This window comes from Anneissia japonica, unplaced genomic scaffold (assembly GCF_011630105.1).
Source record: "Anneissia japonica isolate Jap-2015-1 unplaced genomic scaffold, ASM1163010v1 scaffold287749_len374965_cov195, whole genome shotgun sequence".
Taxonomy (NCBI): Eukaryota; Metazoa; Echinodermata; class Crinoidea; order Comatulida; family Comatulidae; genus Anneissia; species Anneissia japonica.
In genome coordinates, this window is record NW_022737310.1 from 270409 (window position 1) to 294571 (window position 24163).

A 24163-nucleotide genomic window follows, 5' to 3' on the forward strand; every position below is an offset into this window, starting at 1 on the left:
GGGGGGGGGGGGGGAAACTGGGGGGCCAACAAATTTTCTAAAGGGAATTCCCCCATGTCCCTCTGTAGTGCCGCCACTGCACATTGAAAGCAAATAAAAGAAGCACTAGACATGATTCATATCATAGTACATTGAGTTTTAATTCATAATACTACTGATAATTGTTCAACTCACAATCCATGAACGATCGAGAAAGAAATGTTACCGATGTGAGTTAGCCAGATTTTTGTACATTTCGCAAAATAAAGGAAATATGTTTTTTTTAATGGTGAGGCAGCGAAATAGATGCGGGAGGTGACAAGAAACTAGTATTATTATTATTTTTATTTTTTTTGCTTGGCCTTATATGTTGAAAAATATTTGGGAATATTGTTTTTGAAAAGTGATCTTTCTTAATTCACTCCATATATAAATTGAAAGGAATTGTTTTACTGCCGTATAAACTAATTCGGACCAACCGGCCTTCGGCGACTATCTGGAACTACTTTGTTTACGCGTATGCATCCTTCTGAAATGACATTGTGAAATGTGCCGATGCAGTTCAGTAGATATTAGATGTTATACCAAAGATCTTATAAGATCTTTGGTTATACGTATAGTAAATTGGTGGCGCTATACAACTAATTGGTTTACGATGGTCATTGCTAACACGTGGTGTTTTGACACAATTTTTCCGTGAGTGGTACAATTGTGTCATAATACCACGCGTGCTGGTGATTGTTTTTGTTGGGGGGTTGCAATTTACATGGCATTCGCGATCGAGCATTACTATTCCTTCAATAATGAATAATGAATTAAAACAAAAAAGTGAGTAATCAAATGTTTTATGAAAGCCTATTTATACACATAACTATAATAAATCAGGAATGAATAACATAAAATTAGGTAAGTCAGGGAATAGTGAAAAAGGGGCCTTAGGCTTAGGCCTAGCCTAGACTTGTCAGGTTGTGATTTCGGATGGGAGACAAAACATATTGTCTGAGGCTGCCTAGGACCGCTGCGCCCTTGATGTCTTGATATCATGGATCTCATTCACAGTATACCCTGCTATCCTATACAAATACTTATCTTTAAAATTGTTATGTAATTTGTACCTCATCGTTGCATTTGGCAAATTGGTTCAGCAGGCCTGATACCCCTGGTCCTCGACTCTTTTGACACCTACCTAGCCTAGTCCTAGCTAGGCCTAGGCCTCATATCGTCGCTCACATCACGAACTAACACAATTACATTCAATTGTGTTAGTTCGTGAAATCAAAAAAGCGCGTCAAAATACGCGCTGTTGTCGTTAAGGACTTTTTGTGTGGTAAAGAATACAAAATTGCTTGACAACCAATACGCGCTCGTTTTGACGCGCTACTGTGATTTCACGAACTAACACAATCTACTTCGATTGTGTTAGTTCGTGATGTGAGCGACGATATATACGGTAGCCTGCTATAGGGTAGGCCCTAGATCCTAGCCAACAGCAAATATACATTACTCATTTTTTCTAGAATCTTTTTTTTTTTTTGTATATTTGACTAATTTTTTTTTTTTCCCACATTTGCTTTTTCAAATATAAAACAAGGGAGCAGTGTTCTCTGGTAATAAAACCCTGGTCGACTAACTCTTCTGAATACTACTTTATGTGCTGTGTCGTAGTCGCCCTAAAAAACGAAAACAGCAAATTTGGTGTAGTATGCGAACTTGACCATCTTGGCGTTGCCGTCACGCTCCATTAGTTCGTAGTAGACTGGCCTCGTAGTCGGGACGAAAAATTCCTAATGACGTACTTTCGTACGAAGTATACGAAGACATACCGTGATTGTACGGACGTAAAAAAAACGACTGAGTTGTGAAAATGGTGTTTATCATACATAACTTACCATGCACATCGTGTGACGCGTTTCTCGCTTATTGTGGCATCGACACTGATTGTGAAGCCTGGACAGTAGGTTTCTAATACAATTTGCCCTCCAACTCGAAGCCCTTTTTTCAAAGACAAGTACCGGTACCAACTAACTAACAAACTTTAATCCTTTTACCCTATAATTGTAGACCGAGCCCGGAGACCACCCAACATTTTCAGGTCCCAAAGATTGTCACGAATTGGAGGTTTGAATATTAATATTAATTTCAATTTAGTTAATTTCAATTTTAGAATATCATTGACCTGATTCCCTTCAAGCTGATGACCGAATTCGATGCAAACCCATGTTTCTTCACGGGTATTGCCTCTTAAAATTGCTTTACAACAGACCTGGTACAGGTTTACCGGGTTGTCCAGACACGAATGAGAAGCAAATTACTGTACGAGCTAGTCCACACTTTTGCATACATTGCATATTTATTTATATACTTTACTGTGTTATTAGGCCTATGAATGTGGCCTATAATTGTAATAACAATAATCTTATAGGTATTTCAGCGTCAACTCTCTATAGAATCTGTAGATTTCTACCAATCTTGCCAAAATTACATGTCTGGATTTGGTAATTTGAGTGACGAGTTTTGGCTCGGAAACAAGATAATCCACAAAAGTATGAACTTCGGATAGCTATGGTAGATAGTGATCCGGGGGTAATAATGTTCAAGCGCCTCGAGGTTGTCAACGTGAAGCGCTATATAAATCCAGAATTATTATTATATTATTTCCACGTCACCTACGAGTCAATTGAGATTGGAAGTGAAGCTGAAAACTTTAGAGTGGATTTCGGTAAGGGCCATATTGTTATATAACTATTATTTTGATTATACAGGTCTCCCTCCAATATAAGACTTCTCCAATTAAAGACCACCTCTAATTAAGGACCACTTTCCTGAACGCCTATAGTCTTTTATCATTAGCTGTTTCCTCTAATTTAAGACTCCCTTCCTATTAGAGACCAAAGACTATGGTTTTGGCGGACCCAACTGGAAATTTTCCCTATAATTAAAGACCACTATTAAAATAAATAGTGATAATGCATTTATTCTATAATAAATTTTGTTATTCATTCATTCATTATTCATTATTCTTTATTTCAGACTTTACATCCATAGTTAAACATCGTCAACTTAACTAATAATAATATAAATACAAGGGGAAAATAAACCACACATGATCCTTAGAAATTATGGATTAACATAAAGAAGTTCGTTCCATCTTTTTGAGAGCCTAGAACTTTCAAAACATCCATTTACAGAACGAACTTGACTTGAACATAAAAATATTAGCCAATGCACATCTTAAGATGATGTTTTGTGTGTGATTTGTGTATATTGAATACCGAATAGTGGTGGTGTTTTAATGTAAAGTGGTATTTTAATGTAAAGGTCGATAAAAAGAGTACAGGACTTGATGTCTAGTTACCAATAAATGCATTAGGCCTATTAAGAATAGATAACAACATGATGCCGTAGCCAGCTTTTGGGACAGTTGAGAAGTCCACACAATTTTTTTCTAATGGGTCCACGAAGAATGGGTCCACATTTTTAGAAATGGGTCAAAATTATATAATTTTATGCATACAATGGGTCCACTTTTTGAAAAATGAGTCCAGATTTATCGTATTAAGCCTAAAATTGGTAAAATTTAAGGAAATGGGTCCAGATTTATCATATTTTTGGGTAAGATAGGTCCACATTGTTTGAATTTTACGCAAAGTGGGTCCACCCTGATATTGTCTCGCACTGTTTGAAAATCCTGGCTAAGGTCATCAATTTTAAAACATTGATTGCATTTAGTTCTTAATTTCCCTCTAAATAGAGAAATTTAAAGACGACACATTAAGTGAATGTCTTTAATTATAAGGATTCTATTAGACACCAAAGACAGATTTTGGCAGACAAAACTGAAAATGTTCCTGTCAATTAAAGGCTACTATTAAAATATATAGAGTAGTGTTTTTGGTGCAGTTTTTTTACAGACTACAGATGTCAAAAGAATATAAATTAAGTCGATGTTTTGTGTATACACTGCTGCACATTGCACACAGTAATTTGCCTATATTTTAACAGGGGAGGATTTAGTGGGGGTGGGGCGGGCCGACCTTTGGAAGGTAAAACATAAAAAAAGGTGGGGGGGGGGGAAGAAAGACAGAAAAACAAAATTGAATGCCCAAAAGGCTTAGAGGTTATTTTCGTTCGGGCATCTGGAACACACAAAATTCGCGGACCCCTATGGTATCACTTTCGGCCCCCTTTCGGACATCTCTGGATCCGCCCCAGAATTTTATTAGACGTTATTTGACTCCTGTTGGTCCACATAAAATGATCAGCTTCATCATGATCAGCTGGAGGATGATAAACGTTTGATGTAAACCTACTGTAACGGAGCCCACTCCGTTAATATTTGTAGAGCCCACACTCCTTCAAAACAATAGAAAGTCGAAAGACGATTGATTCAAATACAGCTACGGCAAAGTAAGTTTAGAAAATCATAATTTAATGCTTCTGCATACAACGATAACACGGTATGCCATAATAAAGTAAGGTAATAAACTAAGTAGCTGATAAATCGAAGTGGTGTTTTTGGTATAACGAACATAACGAAAATAAGCATAATATATGTGTAAAAGCTCAACCGCTTCCAGTGATTCTCTTTTATTTGTCTTAATACTGATTACAGATAATTCTTTATTCGGCATCATCATCATCAGCATTATCATCATCATCATTATTATTTATAATATTATTATATTATATTATTATATTATATTGTATTATATTATTTATATTATTATTATTATAATTATTATCATCATCATAATCCTTATTATCATTATCATTACGTTATAATAGAACAAAAAGCAGGACATTAAACTATGTAAAACTGACTAAAAACAGTATTATCATAATACATCAAGATAGTTAAAACATAATCTTAAAACTGACCACACATTACTTAAATACGGACATTATGCATTATTAACTTGTATGTAAAACTACATATCGTATTTACTTTACAGTAACACTAGATTAATAGGCTACTGTATATAATTTAAAAACCCTCAGCTTTCTTACTATTTTATACATTTTGCTTCACGTGCACATGAAAAAGTAATTTGTTTAGTTTGTCTCTGTTTACTAGTTCATGGATGAATACAATACGTTATTTCTAATGAAGTTAGCAAAAGTAATAAAATCTTATTTTTAATCAATATAGGTTTTTCTGAATGTCCTTTTTTGGTAAATTTAGTTGTCAGAAGTATTCTATTGAAGCCAGAATGCATTTATTTTATCCAATATAGGTTTTGTTTGTTTAATCTCTGATCTTGAGTTGCTCTACTCGAAATAGTTAAGCATTTTTATGAACAAATCCCATTTATAGTTCTTCAAAATAGGCAAATGAAAATACAAATGCCTTGAGGCATGCTATCCTATCGACCAAATTTTCAGTAGATGTTTAAAAGGAATAAATAAAGAATACATTAATAAAGAATAAATTAATGCATGAAACCCGGAAATAAAAAAATAAACCCAAAGTAAATAAATAAATACGTTGCTGCTAAAATATGTCTACATCACAACATTACAATGCTGTAGTTTCAATTGTTCTACAATAATTAAACAATTAAGATCGTAATTTACACTATGAAATTTTAGATTCTTATATGTTATTTCAATTTTTTATGGTTTTTAAAAATATTTTATTAAAATTGTTATAAACTCAGGGGAGGGCAAGTGCCTCCCTTTTCACCAAGAAGGACGCATTATAAGATGATTATAGATGAATGAAAAGTATGAAACAAGATATTGAAATGATAGTATGGGGTGATATAGAATGGAAAACCGTAAGGTTAGGGTCCATACACTGTGCAAGTCCAAGTAGGTACGGTAGTCTTGGCTCTATGTGATGTAAGACGCATCATACCCATATTCCACTGGGCTATATTCACCCAGTCAAGCTTCGCACATTACACAAGAAGAAAGCAGATACCGTTACTTAATATAAAAAGCATGAAATTATAAAGAACCTTAACGCATTATCATTCTCTGTTTTGTTAAGATAGCTTACTAAAGATTTTTTAAATATATGGATGGCGCTACTGTTCTTAATATTTTTGAGTATTTTGTTCCAGATTTGGGGGCCTCTATAGGTAGGCCTAATTGATTGTTGGGATTTAGAGGTGTCTTGTTTGGAGTGACCAAAAATCTGATCTAGACCTTGTGTTGTAGGGAACTATTTAATTGAAAGTATTTTTTAAATGTAGTAGGGACCCTTTTTAGAAATTTGGACTCTTTTCATAAAGTTGATAAACATTGAGTGATGCTGTTTTATGGGACAATTTGTGGCCAACTTCCTGTCCCTACAGCCCAAGAAACCAGATGTTTGGTTTCGTTACATTGATGATATCTTCATAATCTGGACCCATGGTGAAGATAGTTTAAACATTTATTCGGTTCATGCATGAAATTCTTACTTTATACTATCTGGCTTTTTCTACCCTCACTCACTCGCCACTGAGGAAGGACTGGACTGTTCATGTGGTGTCCTTGCATATGACCATGGTTGCTCATCGGCTGAGTTGAAGGTGTGTAAAGGGTATCGTAGGTGTGTGCTGGGGGAAGCATCCGTGCGTACGATGTGACGTCTGTCTCTTATACACATCTAGATGTGTATAAGAGACAGTTTTTATACTTGTGGGTTGCCTCGCATTTCAGTAAGATGTAAATTCAGTAAGATTTAAATTTCAGACTGCCAATTTTTTCATAACCCGCCCTACCGATCTGCTAATAAAAACGAACCAATGAGTGACGCAAGAAATGTACTTCATTCTAAATTACAACGTATTTCAGTTTGCTTTATTCTGACGTTTTTGTTTTCATTCAAATTTAAATATCAAATTTTACTATACATTGCGTAGCATAATTTGAATTGATAATTTTAAACTCTAAACAATGTAGGAATATGCGCCTCCATAAACAACTTGATTACATTAATTGTAAAAATATCTAACTACAACGATTCTACACAACATCTCGCACAGTCGTCTTGTTCAAATATTAAACACATAAATTAGACACATACCTATTCACAATTGTATTTATCCTATTTTCAATGGTATAGTTGTAGACAAAAGGGGGCTTCAAAAGACAATGATATTTCCCTATCACCAGAATGAGTTAAGTAATAAACCCAATAGTAACATCAATTGCATTATTTATATATATCCAGAAGGCTGTCTCATGATTTTCATCCAAATAAACCAATACTTCCAGTAATCACACAATATGAATTGTGACATTTTAATTTAAAAAAATAATCCTGAATAGATTAGTTTATTAAATCAATTCCTCAAGAATTTGAAAAAAAAATAGATATATACGGTATAGGGCCTATATAATATGGTAAGCAATTGCTTATCTTAAAAATAATGAGGCTAAATGATGATGCTTTAATTTTGATAAATACTATTAAAATATTTGCTACTGTACCAATATAGAGACGAAAATGTTTTCCTCTGGTGTAGTAAATATGTTCATGGTAAGCTACCAATCAAAAAATTAAACTTCATTACAAATTCTTTTCAAGAATAAATTGAAACCATACTCAAAATCGAGTACCTAAAAAAAATATGAATTCCTTGTAAAGGATAGCACATTAAAATGGCAAGAGCGAAACTATTTACAATGATACAAGTTAATTCAACAGCCGCCATGTTATATTGAGTTATCAAAATACGGGCAATACTTCATAGCCCGGATGCCATACCCTTCCTATCCTTCACCCCCTCCCTCATCTCTATCCCCTCCCTCGTCCCATATCCCGTCTCTCATCTTTATCCCCATTCATATCCACAATCCCTATTCTTATCCACATCCCCTATCCCCTATCCCATCCCTCCTCCCTATCTCCATCCCTCAATTTTATGCCTTATAAATTCACTTAAGTGTTTCAAAAATATCATGACATGAAGACCCTATATGCTTTTTAATCATTACAGGTAGCCTAAAATAAATACTCATCCTCCACATCTTACAGGCCTACATTTCCTAATAATATACAAACTACCCGCTTTAAAGTTTACCACCGTGTTTGTAAAAACAGTTAATCCAAAATTGATTGTAGCAGGATGTTGTTACATCTCCATTGAAGTTAGAAGTAAACATAACGTTCTACAAGCTTATGGTGTTTTGTTTTAAGACAATACAAGCCTCTTGTACCATAACTTAGCCAAGTTGAATTGATAAGAAATTATTTCATAATTACAGTCTTAACACGTGGTTGTTCAAATTATTTAAAACAAAAAACTAACTGAATATATTGCAATTAGCTACATTTTACCCTGTTTACTTAAAAATTCAGAAACTAAACGAGGCACTCTTTTACTTTTGTTGTATGATAATTTCCTAAACTAATAGATTGTCCCCTTAAGATTTTCTTTAATCTCTCATAACTTATAAAAGAAATCCTCAAAATATCGCTAGGCCTCACAATTTGCTGATTGTAAATACCATGCATCTCGTATCGCTGCGATCAATGAGTTACATATTGCTTTGATACTTGTTCCATATCTTTGACCACATTGACAATGTCTCTATTTATAATATATACAGTATAAGAACTTCTTCAATGGAATGATGTAACGTCATCGATGCAAAGTGTTTCTGCTTAGCACATCTGACGGTGACGCACGCCCTCTAAAATTTCCTCATTTTGGTGGTGCACTGAATTATCTTTACTGAATACGTGGCCAGTAAGCTTGTGATGTATGGTGTCCGATGTGTGGGTCGCCTACAACATTGCTCCCTGGAACTTGAACCGGTACGGATACACCGGGAGAGATCAGTCCTAGAAGACATAACAAAAAAATCCCACTATTATATTAATGCTTAATGACAGAGATGGAGATAGTCATGAAAGAAAGACATGAGATAATCGTTATGAAATCATAAAGACAATCTTTATGCAAAGTGAAAACAAGTGAACACAATTTTGTTATGACTTACTTAGCTCCATATTAACAGTCACCATACTATGCCTTAATGTTCAAAAACAGGTTATTTTATCAGCAATCACCCCAATTGTATTTCAACACAGCAATTATTGTATTGTGTATATGATAATATATAGGGCCCTACTTAAACATTTTTTATTCTCTAGTTCAGATTGTTAAGTACTGGTTTTCTCGATTTCTTGTTATTCAAAGTTCTGTATTCGTCACTTTTATTTAAACAGGATAAATCTGTCAGTGATATAGTGATTTGCAACACGGTCCTGTTATCGAAGTACTAAGCCTCACAGTCGACAACAAGTAATATTTAAGGAACAAAGAGAAGGAAGACAAAATTGTCATCAAATTAAAATACAGTAAGATATTTTCACTTGTAAATGAATTTGAAAGCGGTAACTGACGGTAGGTATTCCATACATATCAATGGCCAAATAGCCTACATAAGGTATTTTATTTACATAATGCAGGACATAATTTAAAAAATACTATTGTGAAAATGTTTCTATGAAAAAGAGGTAGTATGGTGGTTTTCAAAAACCAATAGGTATAAGTGTGATGGTCGATATATGTGTCAAAATAATAATTAGCACTCGGGACCTCAGAAAGTCATTTGGTAGGATTTGGGTTGTTTAAATCGTGAGAGAAATGTGTTTTGGGGAGATTTAAATCCAGGAAAACCAAATTAAATTAAAGGAGTGGAATTAGTCTTAATCTTGAGAAAAAATGTTGCTTTGAGGATTTGAACACAGGACCCCGAGATTTGAAGGCGAGCATCTTACCATAGTCTCATGATTGATATGTTTTACTTACCATTGTTATTCATTGCATGACCAACGTGACTGTTCATGTGGTGTCCTTGCATATGACCATGGTTGCTCATCGGCTGAGTTGAAGGTGTGTAAAGGGTATCGTAGGTGTGTGCTGGGGGAAGCATCCGTGCGTACGATGTGACGTTGTCGCGTGGGGCTTGCATGGGCAAATTAGGTGGTGCCATCGAGAAGCTAGGCATGGTTGGTAAAGAGCTGTAGGAGTCCACTGATCGCGGTGCCATCGGGTGTGTGGAATGGCTGGTCGGCTGTGGGATTGGCTGGTAGACATGCGTGTTCATATTAGTTGGGTAGCCGGATAACTGTAGTTGACTGATGGGGGATTGTGATGGTCCATCACCACCTTGTTGTCGACGCTGGTTTCTAAGTTTCTCCTCTCGCCTCCACTTAGCTCGACGGTTTGAAAACCAAACCTAAAAAATGCAAATTATTGTTCAGGTACAGTGTACAAAAGATATATATATTTAGTTCTATGGTTCTAGGAATGATTGAAATATAAAAATGTAAAGATTATGGATAGGATCAATCGTAATTATTCAAGAATATTGTTATCAACATATAGGCCCTATCTAAAACATGAATTTATACAAAATCTTAAACGATTTCGTTGACAATATATAATTATTACCATTCTGCAATATCTTAGGCCCCTGTGTCTTATAAGGCTTATTTTTGGTACCTATGATATAAGCTAAGTAGATTATTTGAATTTAACCAGTAGATGTATTTTCTCATACGTTTATGTTTTGTAAGTGACACTACCATGGGCACTAACCTGAATTCTAGCCTCCGGTAAGTCGATTTTCTGAGCCAGTCGCTCCCTGGCAAAGACGTCTGGGTAATGAGTTCGCTCAAATTCTAAAATCAAAGATAAGAAATGAATTGTTAACATAGAACTGAATTACATATATATACACCTGCAGCAAGTCAAAAAACAAGTCATTATTATACCTGTTCAGCTGTATGCGGTAGATGAAAGATATGATGATTCAAGTTAATCGTTGATATCGCAACGCTGTATGCCTTCATTGAGACCACGGAAAAGGTGTAATTTCGAGTTTTTATGATTGTCATGTGATAAGCACACTTTGTGATCAAAGCGGCCACTGGTTTAAGCCATTTTGTCATATGATTGCTATCACTCACACACCTGTAGTTATAGGTAGAACTTATCGTTCATACTCAAGATTAGATATACTGTATACAGAATCAATGACATTTTTGTAGTCTAAAAATTATTCAGCAATTTGTAATACATTCAACATTCTATTCGAGCATAATATGTGTGCATAATATTTCCTATTAAAGTTAGGTGAACACGTTTCATAATAATAAGCTATATCTGCTGAGTTATTACATCATACTTTATATAGGCCTATTATATATCTGTCTCTTATACACATCTATACTTGTTCCATATCTTTGACCACATTGACAATGTCTTTATTTATAATATATACAGTATAAGAACTTCTTCAATGGAATGATGTAACGTCATCGATGCAAAGTGTTTCTGCTTAGCACATCTGACGGTGACGCACTTTGTAATTTTCGTTTTAATCTCAAACGTGCTTGCGTTTCCTCGGATTCGTCGTCTCCTTTCCTTACCTCAGCTACAAAGAGAACCATGATATAATTTAGATAATTTTTTTAGCTGGTGTTTAAAGAAAGAACCAAGATAATGATACTGTTATGTCAAATCTTTACACGCGCATCTCAACACACTTCACTGATTTAGTAGATTGTTCCAAAAGTCTTTTCGCATGGGGATTTTTATTTTACATATCGGTTCTTGATATCGCATTTATTATCCATTTTTTTTTTTGGTGGATGGCGTTTAGTCATTTATTTATGGCCTTCGACACTGCAATGGGCCTATCATTGTGTTTCGCTTAACAGAGCGTGTTAATATACATTTGTAACCGCTTTTCGCATAGTTCCTTCACATCTGTAATGGAACGGTCTGTTATTCGACTGTAATGGACGACTGCAAAATGTTTACGACTGAGAAGTTTAATGATGTGAATCACAACGAACAACATTGTCGATTGCATGAAAGCATTCACATACACCATTATGGCCCTTTCTATAGTGTAATTATTTTAGGCGACATATAAGATTGCGAATTTAGGCAGATTTCATTATAAGGCTAAGTGATAATTGTTACGGCGATATTATTCAGAACCAAAGGGCGCCATCAGTGACGCTCATTGAGTTTTGGAAAATATGTAGTGGACTCTCTTGTTGTTACTAATAACGAAACGACTTAAAATGATATTCATTTTGTTTAACTGTTGAAGCACGAAACGGAAATGAAATCTCGCTTTCCCAGGTGATGGAACAGCAAAGAACTTGGTGCTGTTTGAATAGAGTTTTGTGGAACTCAAATGAGACGTAAAGTCCCAAAATGCTTATCTTAATCAGCGGCTAAATCCATCTACAATGTCACACGGTTTGTTTTCGTTTGGCCGACCATGGGTCGTCTTAGACACCTGATTGGCTGTATTTCGCCGCTGCGCCAAACTACGCAAGTGTCAAGCGAATGAAACTCGGAATTCAAGCGGGTGGAAAACTTGTTAGCTTACGCACACCTAGCGTTAGCACCAGCAAGTGCTACTGACGCTTCATTGAACCAACTTTCAATAATTATGATTCAGACTGTTGTCGAATCATATAAGATCCATATAAAAGGGCATGTCGTTCAAGGGTATCGAGTTGCTTTGTCGTCAGTAAAATATAAATAAAATATTTTGCATAATTAGAAATGAAATGTTATACGTCACTAACTACTCATCGATGTGGTTGCAGCTCAAACCGATTCATGTTGCGGTACGCGCTGACCCATCATCGGCACACACTATAAAAATTACTTGGATTAAAACATCTCCGGTACTCATCAGGCGTTCTTGTAATTAATTGAAGATTGGCAGATGCATATTATTGTTCTCCGATAGTACTAATTTGAGGCGGATCGTAGCGAATCAATAACATCTTTCCGCCTTCTTGCCTCTCGATACTACCCCATAATTTAGTCAATCAATTCAAACAAAGACTACACGCAAAGGCGCCGCGTTCAAAGGTCTTTGGTCCCCTTTAAACGTGTGTTCGCTTAATAATATCGTTCTAAAATACTTAGCGATCGATGCACTTCATATAAACATAAACGAATCATATGTTTTTTTTTCAAGAGCTGTTTTCAATAGCGTATTTGTTATATATACGCCGGCAAACATAATGTGAGCCAGTTATGAATTTCTCTAACATAAAGTGCGTTGTCGATACCGATAGTCACATGTTTACGGTACAAAATTGAAAAGAGAGTGGAAAACTTTTTTTGAGTCGAAAGCTAAGACGGTGGATACTTTTGCTTGACCGATTCTGAGCAAGCACTCAATGAAGCGAGTTTTAAGGTGTATTTTTGCTAACTCTCGTAAGGCCAATTAGTTACATTCTATGCGTTTCTTCTGACCAATTTCGTTTGATTGGGTTTAGGGTGTCAGGTTTCTGCGGATTCATTCCGCTACATTTTACATCAACAGATATACACATATTGTGGTAACAAGCTTATCGACAAAGTCTCCTCCTTACAGAATTTTCTCTCTCAATGATCTTGACTTGTTTAACTACTCATTTAGAAATTATTCGACAAAATTGATAGCATCTTTAGAAACAATTGACCAAAGCGTGTGAGAGTGGGTAATGGCCGAAGTTTGACGTTTAACTAATGACTTTTGGTTTGTAATGACCAGATGTATTGTTACTGAAGGCATAGGCCCATTATGCTTTCTGAGATCTGTTAGATGATGACATTAAATAGTGCTAGTATGATTTTCTGAACTGCTGGTGGGTTCTATCTCTGTCAATAACATTGAATTCAGTTAATCAGTGAGTTATGGGGTACTCTAAATGCCAGTTAACTTTTTTTTTAAAAACTTACATTTAATGTAGGCCTAAATTATACATCCCGCATGGTCGGTCTATGCACATAAAGTTATGTCTAAATGAGCTAGAGCAATGGCCTTAGCGCAAAGCAGAGCAAAACAATATGTGAAATACAATTAACATAGTCCTACCAGGCCTATAGAGCCTACATTTAGAAAAAAAAAAAACAGTTGTTAAAATGGATCATCATTATCCGGAATGAACCGTTCCCCCACTAAGCCCCGCCCCCTGGATTGGCTATAATGCTGAACCTAAAATTACGTAAAACATACACAAGCTGTGTGTGGGACATGTGCGTGTTCCTGGTTATTGAATGACACGATCTGATCGGTCAGTTATTAAGTTTGATTGGCACATCGGAAAGGTCCATTCCTACAGTAGTAATTACTGTACATATTAGAATTGGTTTTGTCACGTCATCCACTTGTCTGCCTTTTGTGGTTTGAGTTTGAACAATGGGCTTTCCTCTAGAAAATTACAACTCCTTTAAAAACTTCCTTAGCAGACTACAGTACTCGTAAGAAGTGCAGACGATATGACCACAGTAGATTGTGAATATTGATGGTGATAATAATTGGGTCAAGCGCAGTTCCGTTGCGAGCTTCAATGCTAGACCCCCTAAACTTGACCTTCACCTAAACCTTAAGTCTTCGATAATCCTCACCTGAGGGTGCAGCTATTTCCGATACCGTTGTTGACAGGCAAGCGGCCTAAGAAAAAAACCGGCAAAACCCGCCTTTTGTCGCGGCTGCACAATCACAGGCATAACAGATTTATTAATTGGGCTCATTTTTAACCATTGCATAATGGAGACCCCTGGCGTGCATTGTAGTTTGTGTTTTTCTTTCTATAACTACTGAATGACAATTTGTTAATCTTGATTTCCTGCCCTTGGCATTCAAGTGAATAATGAAACCAAAAGATTTATATACACAAATGGACAAACAAGCGCCTGCATGTATTCTATTAGGATCTGGAGTAGGCCTAACAAACAAACTTTGCTTGAACCATGTATCTTTTTGAACGAATCAAATTACAATAAGGAAAATATTTTCTGTTAGTTTTTGATCGAAGTAAATAAACTTCGGCAATAGTAGGCCTTCTATCATGTTCCATAGATATTATACTAATGATGCTTCATAATATGGATTAGGCCAAATCAATTAATAAACTTGTTTCTCGTTTTTTAAAGAGGATAAGCCTAATCCCTTTTGTTTTTTATCGCAAGAAACCGCTCTATACAGGTCCTAAACCGTCCTACACTTGGGGGCCTAGATACACGCAGATAAATTTTGCTTAATACCAGAATAATTGGAATCAGGTTGTTTGCCGGCCTCGTGAGACACGAAATAAAATAAGGATTCAACCTAAAATGGCTGATGGCTGGAATACAAAAAATGCTTTTGTTTATTTAAAGCCTCATGGATTTAACCCACTGTACGAATAATGGGCTTTTATGAAGTATAGATAGGCATACGACTATTAATTAGAACGTTACGCTCTCGATTGCGAGCTTAGTACAATGTGGGTGAGCATCTGGGGCCTACTTCATCTCTAGAAGCGGTCAGTGGATGTTCTGTGGTTTGGCACGCGCGTTACCGCAAACCGGCATACGTTTGCTTATTTTATGTTTGGATGGGTTATTAATTTGTTTGGTTATGTCATGGTTAAAAGTCAACTTAATATATCACCTATCGTTTGCCAATAATCAACATATTAGACGTTAAATTAAGCTCATTTTCACGCTGTTATCGATAGGGTGGTGAAGGCGATTTACCATGGTACATCACACAACAATCACAGTACATTTCACGCCGACTGAAGCCGTTGCGCTAGCCATGTAGCTCTCGTTTTCGATGCAGCGCAAGTAGCGGAAATAAATCGATATATTCGATGCAGCGATAGTGTTGTTTCTACAAAGACAAAGTGGATTGAACAATGCAATCATCGCAGACTGCCTGATAAGCAGCGACGTTTTTCAATTTTGATATTACTGAGATATAGATCGCCGTCCATTTTGGATGAGGTCACAAATACACAACAACCACTCGACCACACCGTTATTCCATTGGAAATGAATAAATAATTATTTGTTCGATAGCATTATTTTAGATACACTTTATTATTAATATTTCATTAAATAGATAAAAAATAAAGTACATGGACTGTAGGGACTTTGTGATAAATTTATGTTGGATCTTAGTTTTTAATTTATGCATTTATTTATTTTAAACAAACGGCTGTCTATCTAAATTGGCACTATATTTTCATAGATGAGTAGTTTTGAACACATTTATAAATAACCTGCCTGTTTATTATTCAAAACAAACAGACTCTCTATTCTGTACATTATCTTTTTAGCACGCAATACCTATTATTTATCTGCATTTTTTGGGGTTAAGCAAATTATTATAGGCCATTATTAGCAATTTTATTAAGGTAAAGCTCATTTTCTCTATGTGGATATGTTAGAAACACGGAACCTTATGTTGACGTTTATTTGTGTCGTACAAATGACATTTAGGAGACTTTCAATTTCATTGCTTGATATAGGCCTACTCCATTTAATATTTCTTTCGACAAACAACTTTTAACGAAATAATTTTATTGAAAAGTAAATTGTGATTCTTTGATTACTAATAATATCTAGCTTTGTATTCCGTACCAAATGAAATAAAAAACAAACATGATTTTCTATTTTTTAGATATATATTAGCGATTTAGAAAACGTTGCTTTAGGCCTCTATAATCGTTAGATCATTATCATCATTATTATTATCAAGAGTATTTAATACCATTTTTGTTATCATTATCATTAATATTTATATTTTAGTTATTGTTATTCTATATAAGAGTGGAACCTTCGAATGATGAAATATGCCCATGTGCAGAGGCATGGGTAAGAATTCTTAACTCCGAACATAGACCCATACTCATATAGATGAGTCTAAATATAGGCCTAATGGTTTTTTGACCATGGATACCGAACCAAGTAGCTGTTGAAAACATATTCTAAATTATACATTGTACTTACAGTAATAAGTAAAATAGATAAATTACGTCATTCAACAGTCCGTGTAAGAATTAATCTCGGATTATTTTTACATTGCGCACGAAAATCTATGAAGAGGATGAAGATTGGCGCCAGAACTGTTATCTTAAGAAATGCGTATGAACGGCTAACTTCCTGTCATATTAAAGTGTGGCGTGCTTATACGCTCATCCAGCAAAATTACTCCCTTTCACAGGTAATATAGGTAAAGCAATATAACTAGACGTCCTTGATTTTCAAATTTGGACAGTTCTCCCCAGGGGCGAATGGAATATTTCTCCCTAAGAATAACTCTTCTCTTATGAAGCTATCATCTAATCAATATAAAGTGCCGTTGTAGCGAGCAGAATAATTTGCTGTTTAATTTTGATGACAACATTCCCGTAAATTATTCATATTTCTTGGATTTCCCTTGGCGCAATACGATGTTGATAAATGACTTAATGTGAATAAGTTTTAATTGCTGTAGCTTAAAGGTACAACGTCTACGCTAAAATATGTGAAACACCTTTGAAAGTCAAATATAACACTTAGGCCTATTTGCTCAATAAAGACTCGTTTCTTGTAATGAGACAGGCCTATACAAAATCAATTCAGTTTTCAGATCATCAGACATTTTATTAATACGGAAATGATATGGATTATACTAAACATATAGAAATTATATTATTTATGCGCATGTAATTTGTGATGAAATATTTTTTTAGTTTTAATTTTCGTTTGAAAGCTACTTCCTTGCTCAAAATATGAATATGAATTTTATCGTTAACATCTATTCGATACATCAGCACAGTCATGATTACCAAGAACCGTGTTCGTTCCAGGATAAGTTATTATTGTTTTTTTTTTTTGAAATTGTGAAATCTCTCTAGAGATCCTGGACCTATGTCTATTTTCCATAGGCCTATTCATGAATAACTGGCCTATTATACTTTAAGAAATTAGCATTACGTATATGATATTCATAAATTGTATTTTAACGATATTATGAAGAGGATGGTCATAAAAAGTTATGAATTATCAACAAACAGCACAATCGTAAGTACTTCAACAATTGAAGTGAAATGAAAAATATATTTCCGGTATGTTCAAATAAAAACAAATATATAGTGAACAATTAAAACAGACTTTTAAAATTGGGTAACCAACGATTCTAAAAATGTATACTTGTAAAACCCAAGTAATAAATGACTTACTTTCTTTTTTGGGGAAGACAGCTTCCGGATTCATTTGACCCATTTGACCTGGCATTCCTTGATGGGGTGTGTACCATGGGTTGCCGGGCGCACGCGGCCACTGTCCATTAATCATACGCAGTTTATCAAACATAGGGTCGTGGCCCATGTGGTTCTTTTCTGCTGCTAAATTACGAAGTACGCGGTTGATTGAAGACACCTGTAAATATAATAATTGTGAACAATTAGGCTTAAGTCTATTACTATCATCATCGTTATTATTATGATAGAAAAAAAAATGTATTCGAAGGTTTCATTGCTATCATATAAGTAAATATGTTCGATGCTTAGACTTTGTTTAAGTTCTCTTTATTGTCACGTATAATGTTTGCATAAAATTCTTTTTCCAAGACTGAAACATACATATAAATAAACTTAGGAATAAAAAATAGTTAAAAGGTGTTAAAATACAAGATATAATTAGTTAATAAAAAAATAATTAAATTAAAAGTTAAAAATTGTGTATTCATTTTGAGCCGGTTGAGCCAGGCCTGTATTTTATTTCATATATTTATATTTGATACGGTACCTGTTAAGTATAGTATTTACTGCTACTATATTTATTATTCTGTTTCTCTTGTTTAGACAATTTTTGAATAATTAAAATAATGAGAATTATAAAAACATATTAAATCTAATATTAAATGATAATGATAATATAATCATTATTTTGATAATAATAATTGTGATATTTAAAAAAAAATTAAATCATACTAAAATATTACACTTGCATATGCTTACCATAATAACTGATAAGCGATGTCAGAATCCTAACAATAATTCATCAATACATATCCGGAAAACTGATATTATTTTTGGTAACCTCGAATCAAAATCGGCACAAATTGCTTGTACATACTGAGTAGATTTATATTTATGTTGTCATGTTGCCGCAATGTTTGCGCAGCATGTCAACCGTAGTGCCCACATTGTGTCTAGTATCATGTTGAGAGTTAATGGTCCTGAAAGAACGTTAAATGCGGCGTGGCGAATGGACAGTTTTAGCATTTCGCACTCCATTAACGTAATACGGTAGAATATTTATGAATGAGGCCCTTTATATAATAACTTATTATTTTCCGTTCTGATTATTACATATTTAAATATATAATACTTTGCAAAATTCGGTATTTCGTTTAAATGATTCAATATATATACCTAACTGCGATTTTTGTTTTGATATATGAAAACTGAATACAATTTTGCGACAAATAGCACAAAAATTATTAATAATTATTTTTCTGATTATCTTATTAAATATATAGGCCTAGTTTATTAAATTAATACCATTGCGACATTACCGCTTTAATATAATTATGTTCAGATAATTAATAGATTTAGTTATTCAGGCTACAGACATAGGCCTATTTTTCAAGTCTTTATCTAGGTTTTGCAACATTTAATTAGTATTCTTGGAATAGATCTATAAATTAGGATTAGTACATTGGCCTATGGACAAACAAAAATGCCAAAAGCACGAATGATTTTACAAAACTTTGAGAATGACGGTTCCAAAACGACTAGAGGATTTGCTTTGTCCCTTTTAACGAAATAAACAACTTAAGGGGTACATTTCTGTACCTTTCAACGTTGTTTACTCTCCTGTTGTATTTCGCTAATTAGCTGATCTGTTGGGCGTGTATAAGGAGTTGTGTGTTACATAAACATGGGCGATTTTGATATTTTCCCAACGGTACTCACGAACAGACAAAGCAACCGACAAAGGGCCTTTCAACTACTCCAGCAGCAGCCTTTGATTTGTTTTGCTTCTTTCATAATACTAATTCTCACTAATATTTTCATAAGCCACTGCTGGGTCATTATTTAGAAGCTTTGTGTATCGGCAGGGCTGTTCTCTTATTGAATTGCTGTTTCTATACAAAGTAGGTTTAAAATAATTTTCAACACAGGATAGTTTCAAATTTCGAAACCATCTTGTATCAAGCATCGATAGAATGAAACCCGAGTCAAACGGTTCGTAGGTACATTTTGTTTCGACTGTTCTGTGTCTCCATAAGAATTAATTAATAGTTGATTGAAAAAACCGAGAATGGATTTATAATGTCACAGGATGACAAATACTTAGATGTTAAATGATATATGAAGTAATTAGTAGCAGCATATTTAGTTGAATATAGTAATTTAATACGAATACAATTTTTAAAAACATTTACAGATATTTTTTAGAGACAACATTAACACCATTAGCATCATAGCTCGAACGAAGACGTTAAAAACCAGATGCAGGCATATCGCGGTACGCCTGTTTCATTACTAACGTGACTATTTTCAATAAAACAGTAAATATAATTGGAACAAACACTACATTATACTGATAACTTTGAATACATATTTGCACAATATTTGTTGAATCCACAACGTAACGAACTACCGGCAACATTCGGCTTGGCGGTAATAATATTCTTGTGCACTCATCAATATTTTCGCAAGGGTAAGATGTAGTCTGAATGACGCTTATGCTCGTTTCAACACGCCAATCATAAAGACCGATGATGGTATCTAATTATGTATTCATTTCTTGGTTAACACATATGGTCATGATTGACCTTGAACCTGGGTCATGTGACACATCTTGATTTTACCTTGACGCATCTCTTGTAGTAATGAAATCATAGAAACCGTACGATGGGTTTGGATTATAAATAACATTATGAGATAAACGAATTTATCTATTTGGCCAGTAAATAATATTTAAAATTGTATTTCATTTAAAAGATTACGTATGTACTATTTAAATATCGCATAAAATTATTTATTAGGTATTTATAATTGCATTTATAACATCTATAAATTGCTATAATCGACCATAATTATTAAATATGACACTTCCGAGAGTCGTATCACAGTATATAATTTATTTTAATACTTCTCAGTAGAAACAGAGCAATAAATATAGGCTACTTACACTTGGAATTGTATCTTGCGAACATACGTTTTCGTTCAAAAGCCTATCTCGGATTTCCCAGGCGAAAATTGAGGGACATTCGCGTTTATAGATAGCTATTTTGTTAACTACCGACATGGTAGCAACACGGGGCTTACTACCACCGATGGCCCTCGGTCGAATTGAACCAGTTTCATAATAACGGCCTAGAATCTTGCTAACACATCCGTTTGACACTTGGAGTATCCTAGAGATGTCACAGGGTCTTGCACCACTGTGTGCCAACTCCACGATCTTCTGACGAGTAGAGTCGGGTAAAGGCCTTCCATTGACGAACACACCGCCGAGCTGGTTAACACCGCTGTGGCCTAAAATTTTAATAAAAATAAAAAAACTCATTACTTGTAACGATACATATCATTATGTAATTTGCTTTCTTATCAAAAAGTACATAGACCTAACATATAATAACAGTAAAAAATGTATATAAAGCTTATATAATATATGTTTAAACACATTATTTAAAGGCCTAGTTGAAACATGAACATTATATGTGGTCTATGCCTACAATTTTCATTGGAATAATGGCGTAGTGCATCTGTCATTAATATCATTTTATCATAATTATAGGCCCTATGTAAAGTAAACATTTTCCTGAAGAGATCATCATCATTGTTTTGCAGATAATTTCTAATGTCCATTGAAATTATATATTTGTAACTATTTGTGGAAAGAATCCCAGTTCATCGATTGCGTATCTGTTAGGGCTTCCCCAGTCGTTGAAGTGGAAACCAGGAAAGGACTGGTCTAGCATATAGACACAAGTAGATCCAGTGATCATAAGTTAAGTTGAAATTGGATAGGTAAGATAGCAGGAGCTTTATACGGTGGTTTATGCCTCGCTCAACGCACCGTGAAACATACGCAAAACACAATATTGATCTGCCGAATATAGTGTTAGCTATGGGTTAAAGAGAACAATTGCGGAAAATACTCTGAAGGCCTACAAATTACATAAGGTTTTTAGATAGTTCATGTAAAAGCGCCAAATTAACGTAGCGCATACGTTAAATAAAACTGATAAAGGTCTATGAATCGAAGTTTGGCATAATCTATATTTTTAAGTTTATTGAAAGTTAGGCCTGGGACTATTTTTATACATAGGCCATGGTAGCCCAAACTGTCGTTGATTAAAGCTCCTCGAACCAAAACCTAAATCCTGTTTAAATTAGATCACAACGAACTTATTGATGAATATGAATACCCAGGCATCTAATTATTTTAATCATTCAGTTGGCAGTTGTTTAGTACAATCCTTTTCAGGTATTAAGCAATATGTCATGAAATAGAATTCGTTGCCAGTAAACGTACGAAGAATACCTAAAGAACTGTGTCGCCGTCGCGACATAAGCTAATATTTCAAACCCTGTGTTTCAGAGTTTGCATACCACACAGTGCCAAAAACATAGGCCTATGTACTTTTTTTTTATAATCTACAACGTAACCCTTAGCCTTTTAAGATGGCGAAGAATGGGTCTTTCACATCAGTCAAGAGAACTTTAATCACAAAATTTAGTAGCGTACATTCCATGTACGTTTGTGTTTTCTATTGCAAAGTTTGTTAGAATGCGTTATGTGAACCAGTTGTAGACCTACAAATTTGTATTATTTTATGAACCATTAACTTGACCCTATTACTATCCTGATTATATGAATATGGTGGTTAAATGTTCACAGATCAACACAGGTACCCCTTTGTGCGTTAGTATACGCTGTTTACAGTGATGGACAGTTACAAATAATCTAAAGGGAAAATTTCAACCACAGATCATTAGGCCAAATTATTCTTAATGGGTTAGATTGGTTTTTAATTGTATTCCCAGTAAAACCAAAATACGATGCTCTACAAACTGCTATAAACAGCAATAGATAATTTTGGTTTGTTTATTACCTGTTAATTATCTTATATATAGAATGGTTCTTCTAAAGTACATATGAGAACATTTCCGAATATGTTTATCTGTAAATTCAGCCTATGGCTAACATATGTTGATACGTCGGGCGGTAAGAGGTGAAATACGAGAGTGTAGCCCTCATCAAAGGAATGAGAAGAATTTTAAATTTCGAGCAGTTCCATCTGGTGAAGAACCTAGTAAGTAGATCATCTTTGTGGTGTTCAGTCAAATCCCAACGAACTCTGAGAGAAATATATTAATACAAAGCTTGGCCTAACTTAAAAGTAATTGGCTATTACAGAACCTCCAAAAATGCTTGATATTAGGTAGCTTTAAAATTTTTAATTTAAAAAGACTTTTAGATGTTACTATTGTCATTGATTAAATAAAAACACACGCTTGTTTATATTTAACAAATTTCAATTCAAACTAATAAAATTTAGAATTATATTTAATGGATAGTGTTGTAGAGTTGGAAGATATAATAATAGTGATAGAATGGAGGTATAATTGGCGCCATGGTGTGTAGAGATGAGCGGCACCAAAAAATAAATAAGTAAGTATTATCATTATTGGACCAAGTATGTATGGATTATAATCTCTACATTTTCAGCACTCTCAGCGATCCTGGTTATCATTTATTATATTATTACTGTACTATTAGCCAGTAGCCTATGTTTTACGGTGTTGTTTTGTAGATCCTACCGGTAGATTACTTAATGCATGACTAAATTGTGTTATAATATGTAAGCATATGATATGAAAGCATATTTAACTAAAATGTTCAAAATATTAGTATATTGTAATAGGCCTAATAATAATAATAATTTATTCACTTATATTGCGCAAATTCCATAAAAATATGTTCAAATGACGCATTACAGAATAAAAATGTCAATTAAAATAGATTAAAATTGACAATTCAATTTTAGAATAAAACCATTAAAATTCCATAAAGATATGATCAAAAGACGTATTACACAATATTAAAAATTCAATTAAAATGGATAAAAATATACAATTCAATATTACAGTAAAACCATTAAAATTGAAAAGTACAGGATGTACAGTAGTAAATTCTTTGTTAAAAGCAATAGTGAAAAAATATGTTTTCAACAGTGTTTTAAAAATCTCTAGGCTACCGGCTTTCCTAATAAAAGGTGGCAGATCATTCCACAGCTTAGGTGCTGCATATTCAAATGCACAGTCCATTTTATAGAAAGGCAATTCGCGTTTATATTAATTAATTTTATGTAGATTACGGTAATGTAATGATTTGAGAAACTGGACAAAACGAAATCTTGATAAAGAAAGGTAATCCTATAC

At 34.3% G+C, this 24163-nt stretch overlaps 1 protein-coding gene across 1 annotated transcript in view; it reads right to left on the bottom strand.

Moving 5' to 3' along the window:
* Positions 1–6746: 6746 nt before the first annotated feature.
* The window catches only part of LOC117117300 (paired box protein Pax-6-like), a 21097-nt gene continuing 3680 nt past the window's right edge, over positions 6747–24163 (bottom strand). The window contains exons 2-7 of the mRNA XM_033261558.1: positions 20904–21250; positions 17939–18137; positions 11280–11361; positions 10524–10644; positions 9732–10161; positions 6747–8758 (exon numbers count right to left, since the gene is read on the bottom strand). Of these exons, the coding sequence (XP_033117449.1) occupies positions 8646–8758; positions 9732–10161; positions 10524–10644; positions 11280–11361; positions 17939–18137; positions 20904–21250 (1292 nt within the window). The 3' untranslated portion in view covers positions 6747–8645. The remainder of the gene's footprint in view (positions 8759–9731; positions 10162–10523; positions 10645–11279; positions 11362–17938; positions 18138–20903; positions 21251–24163) is intronic.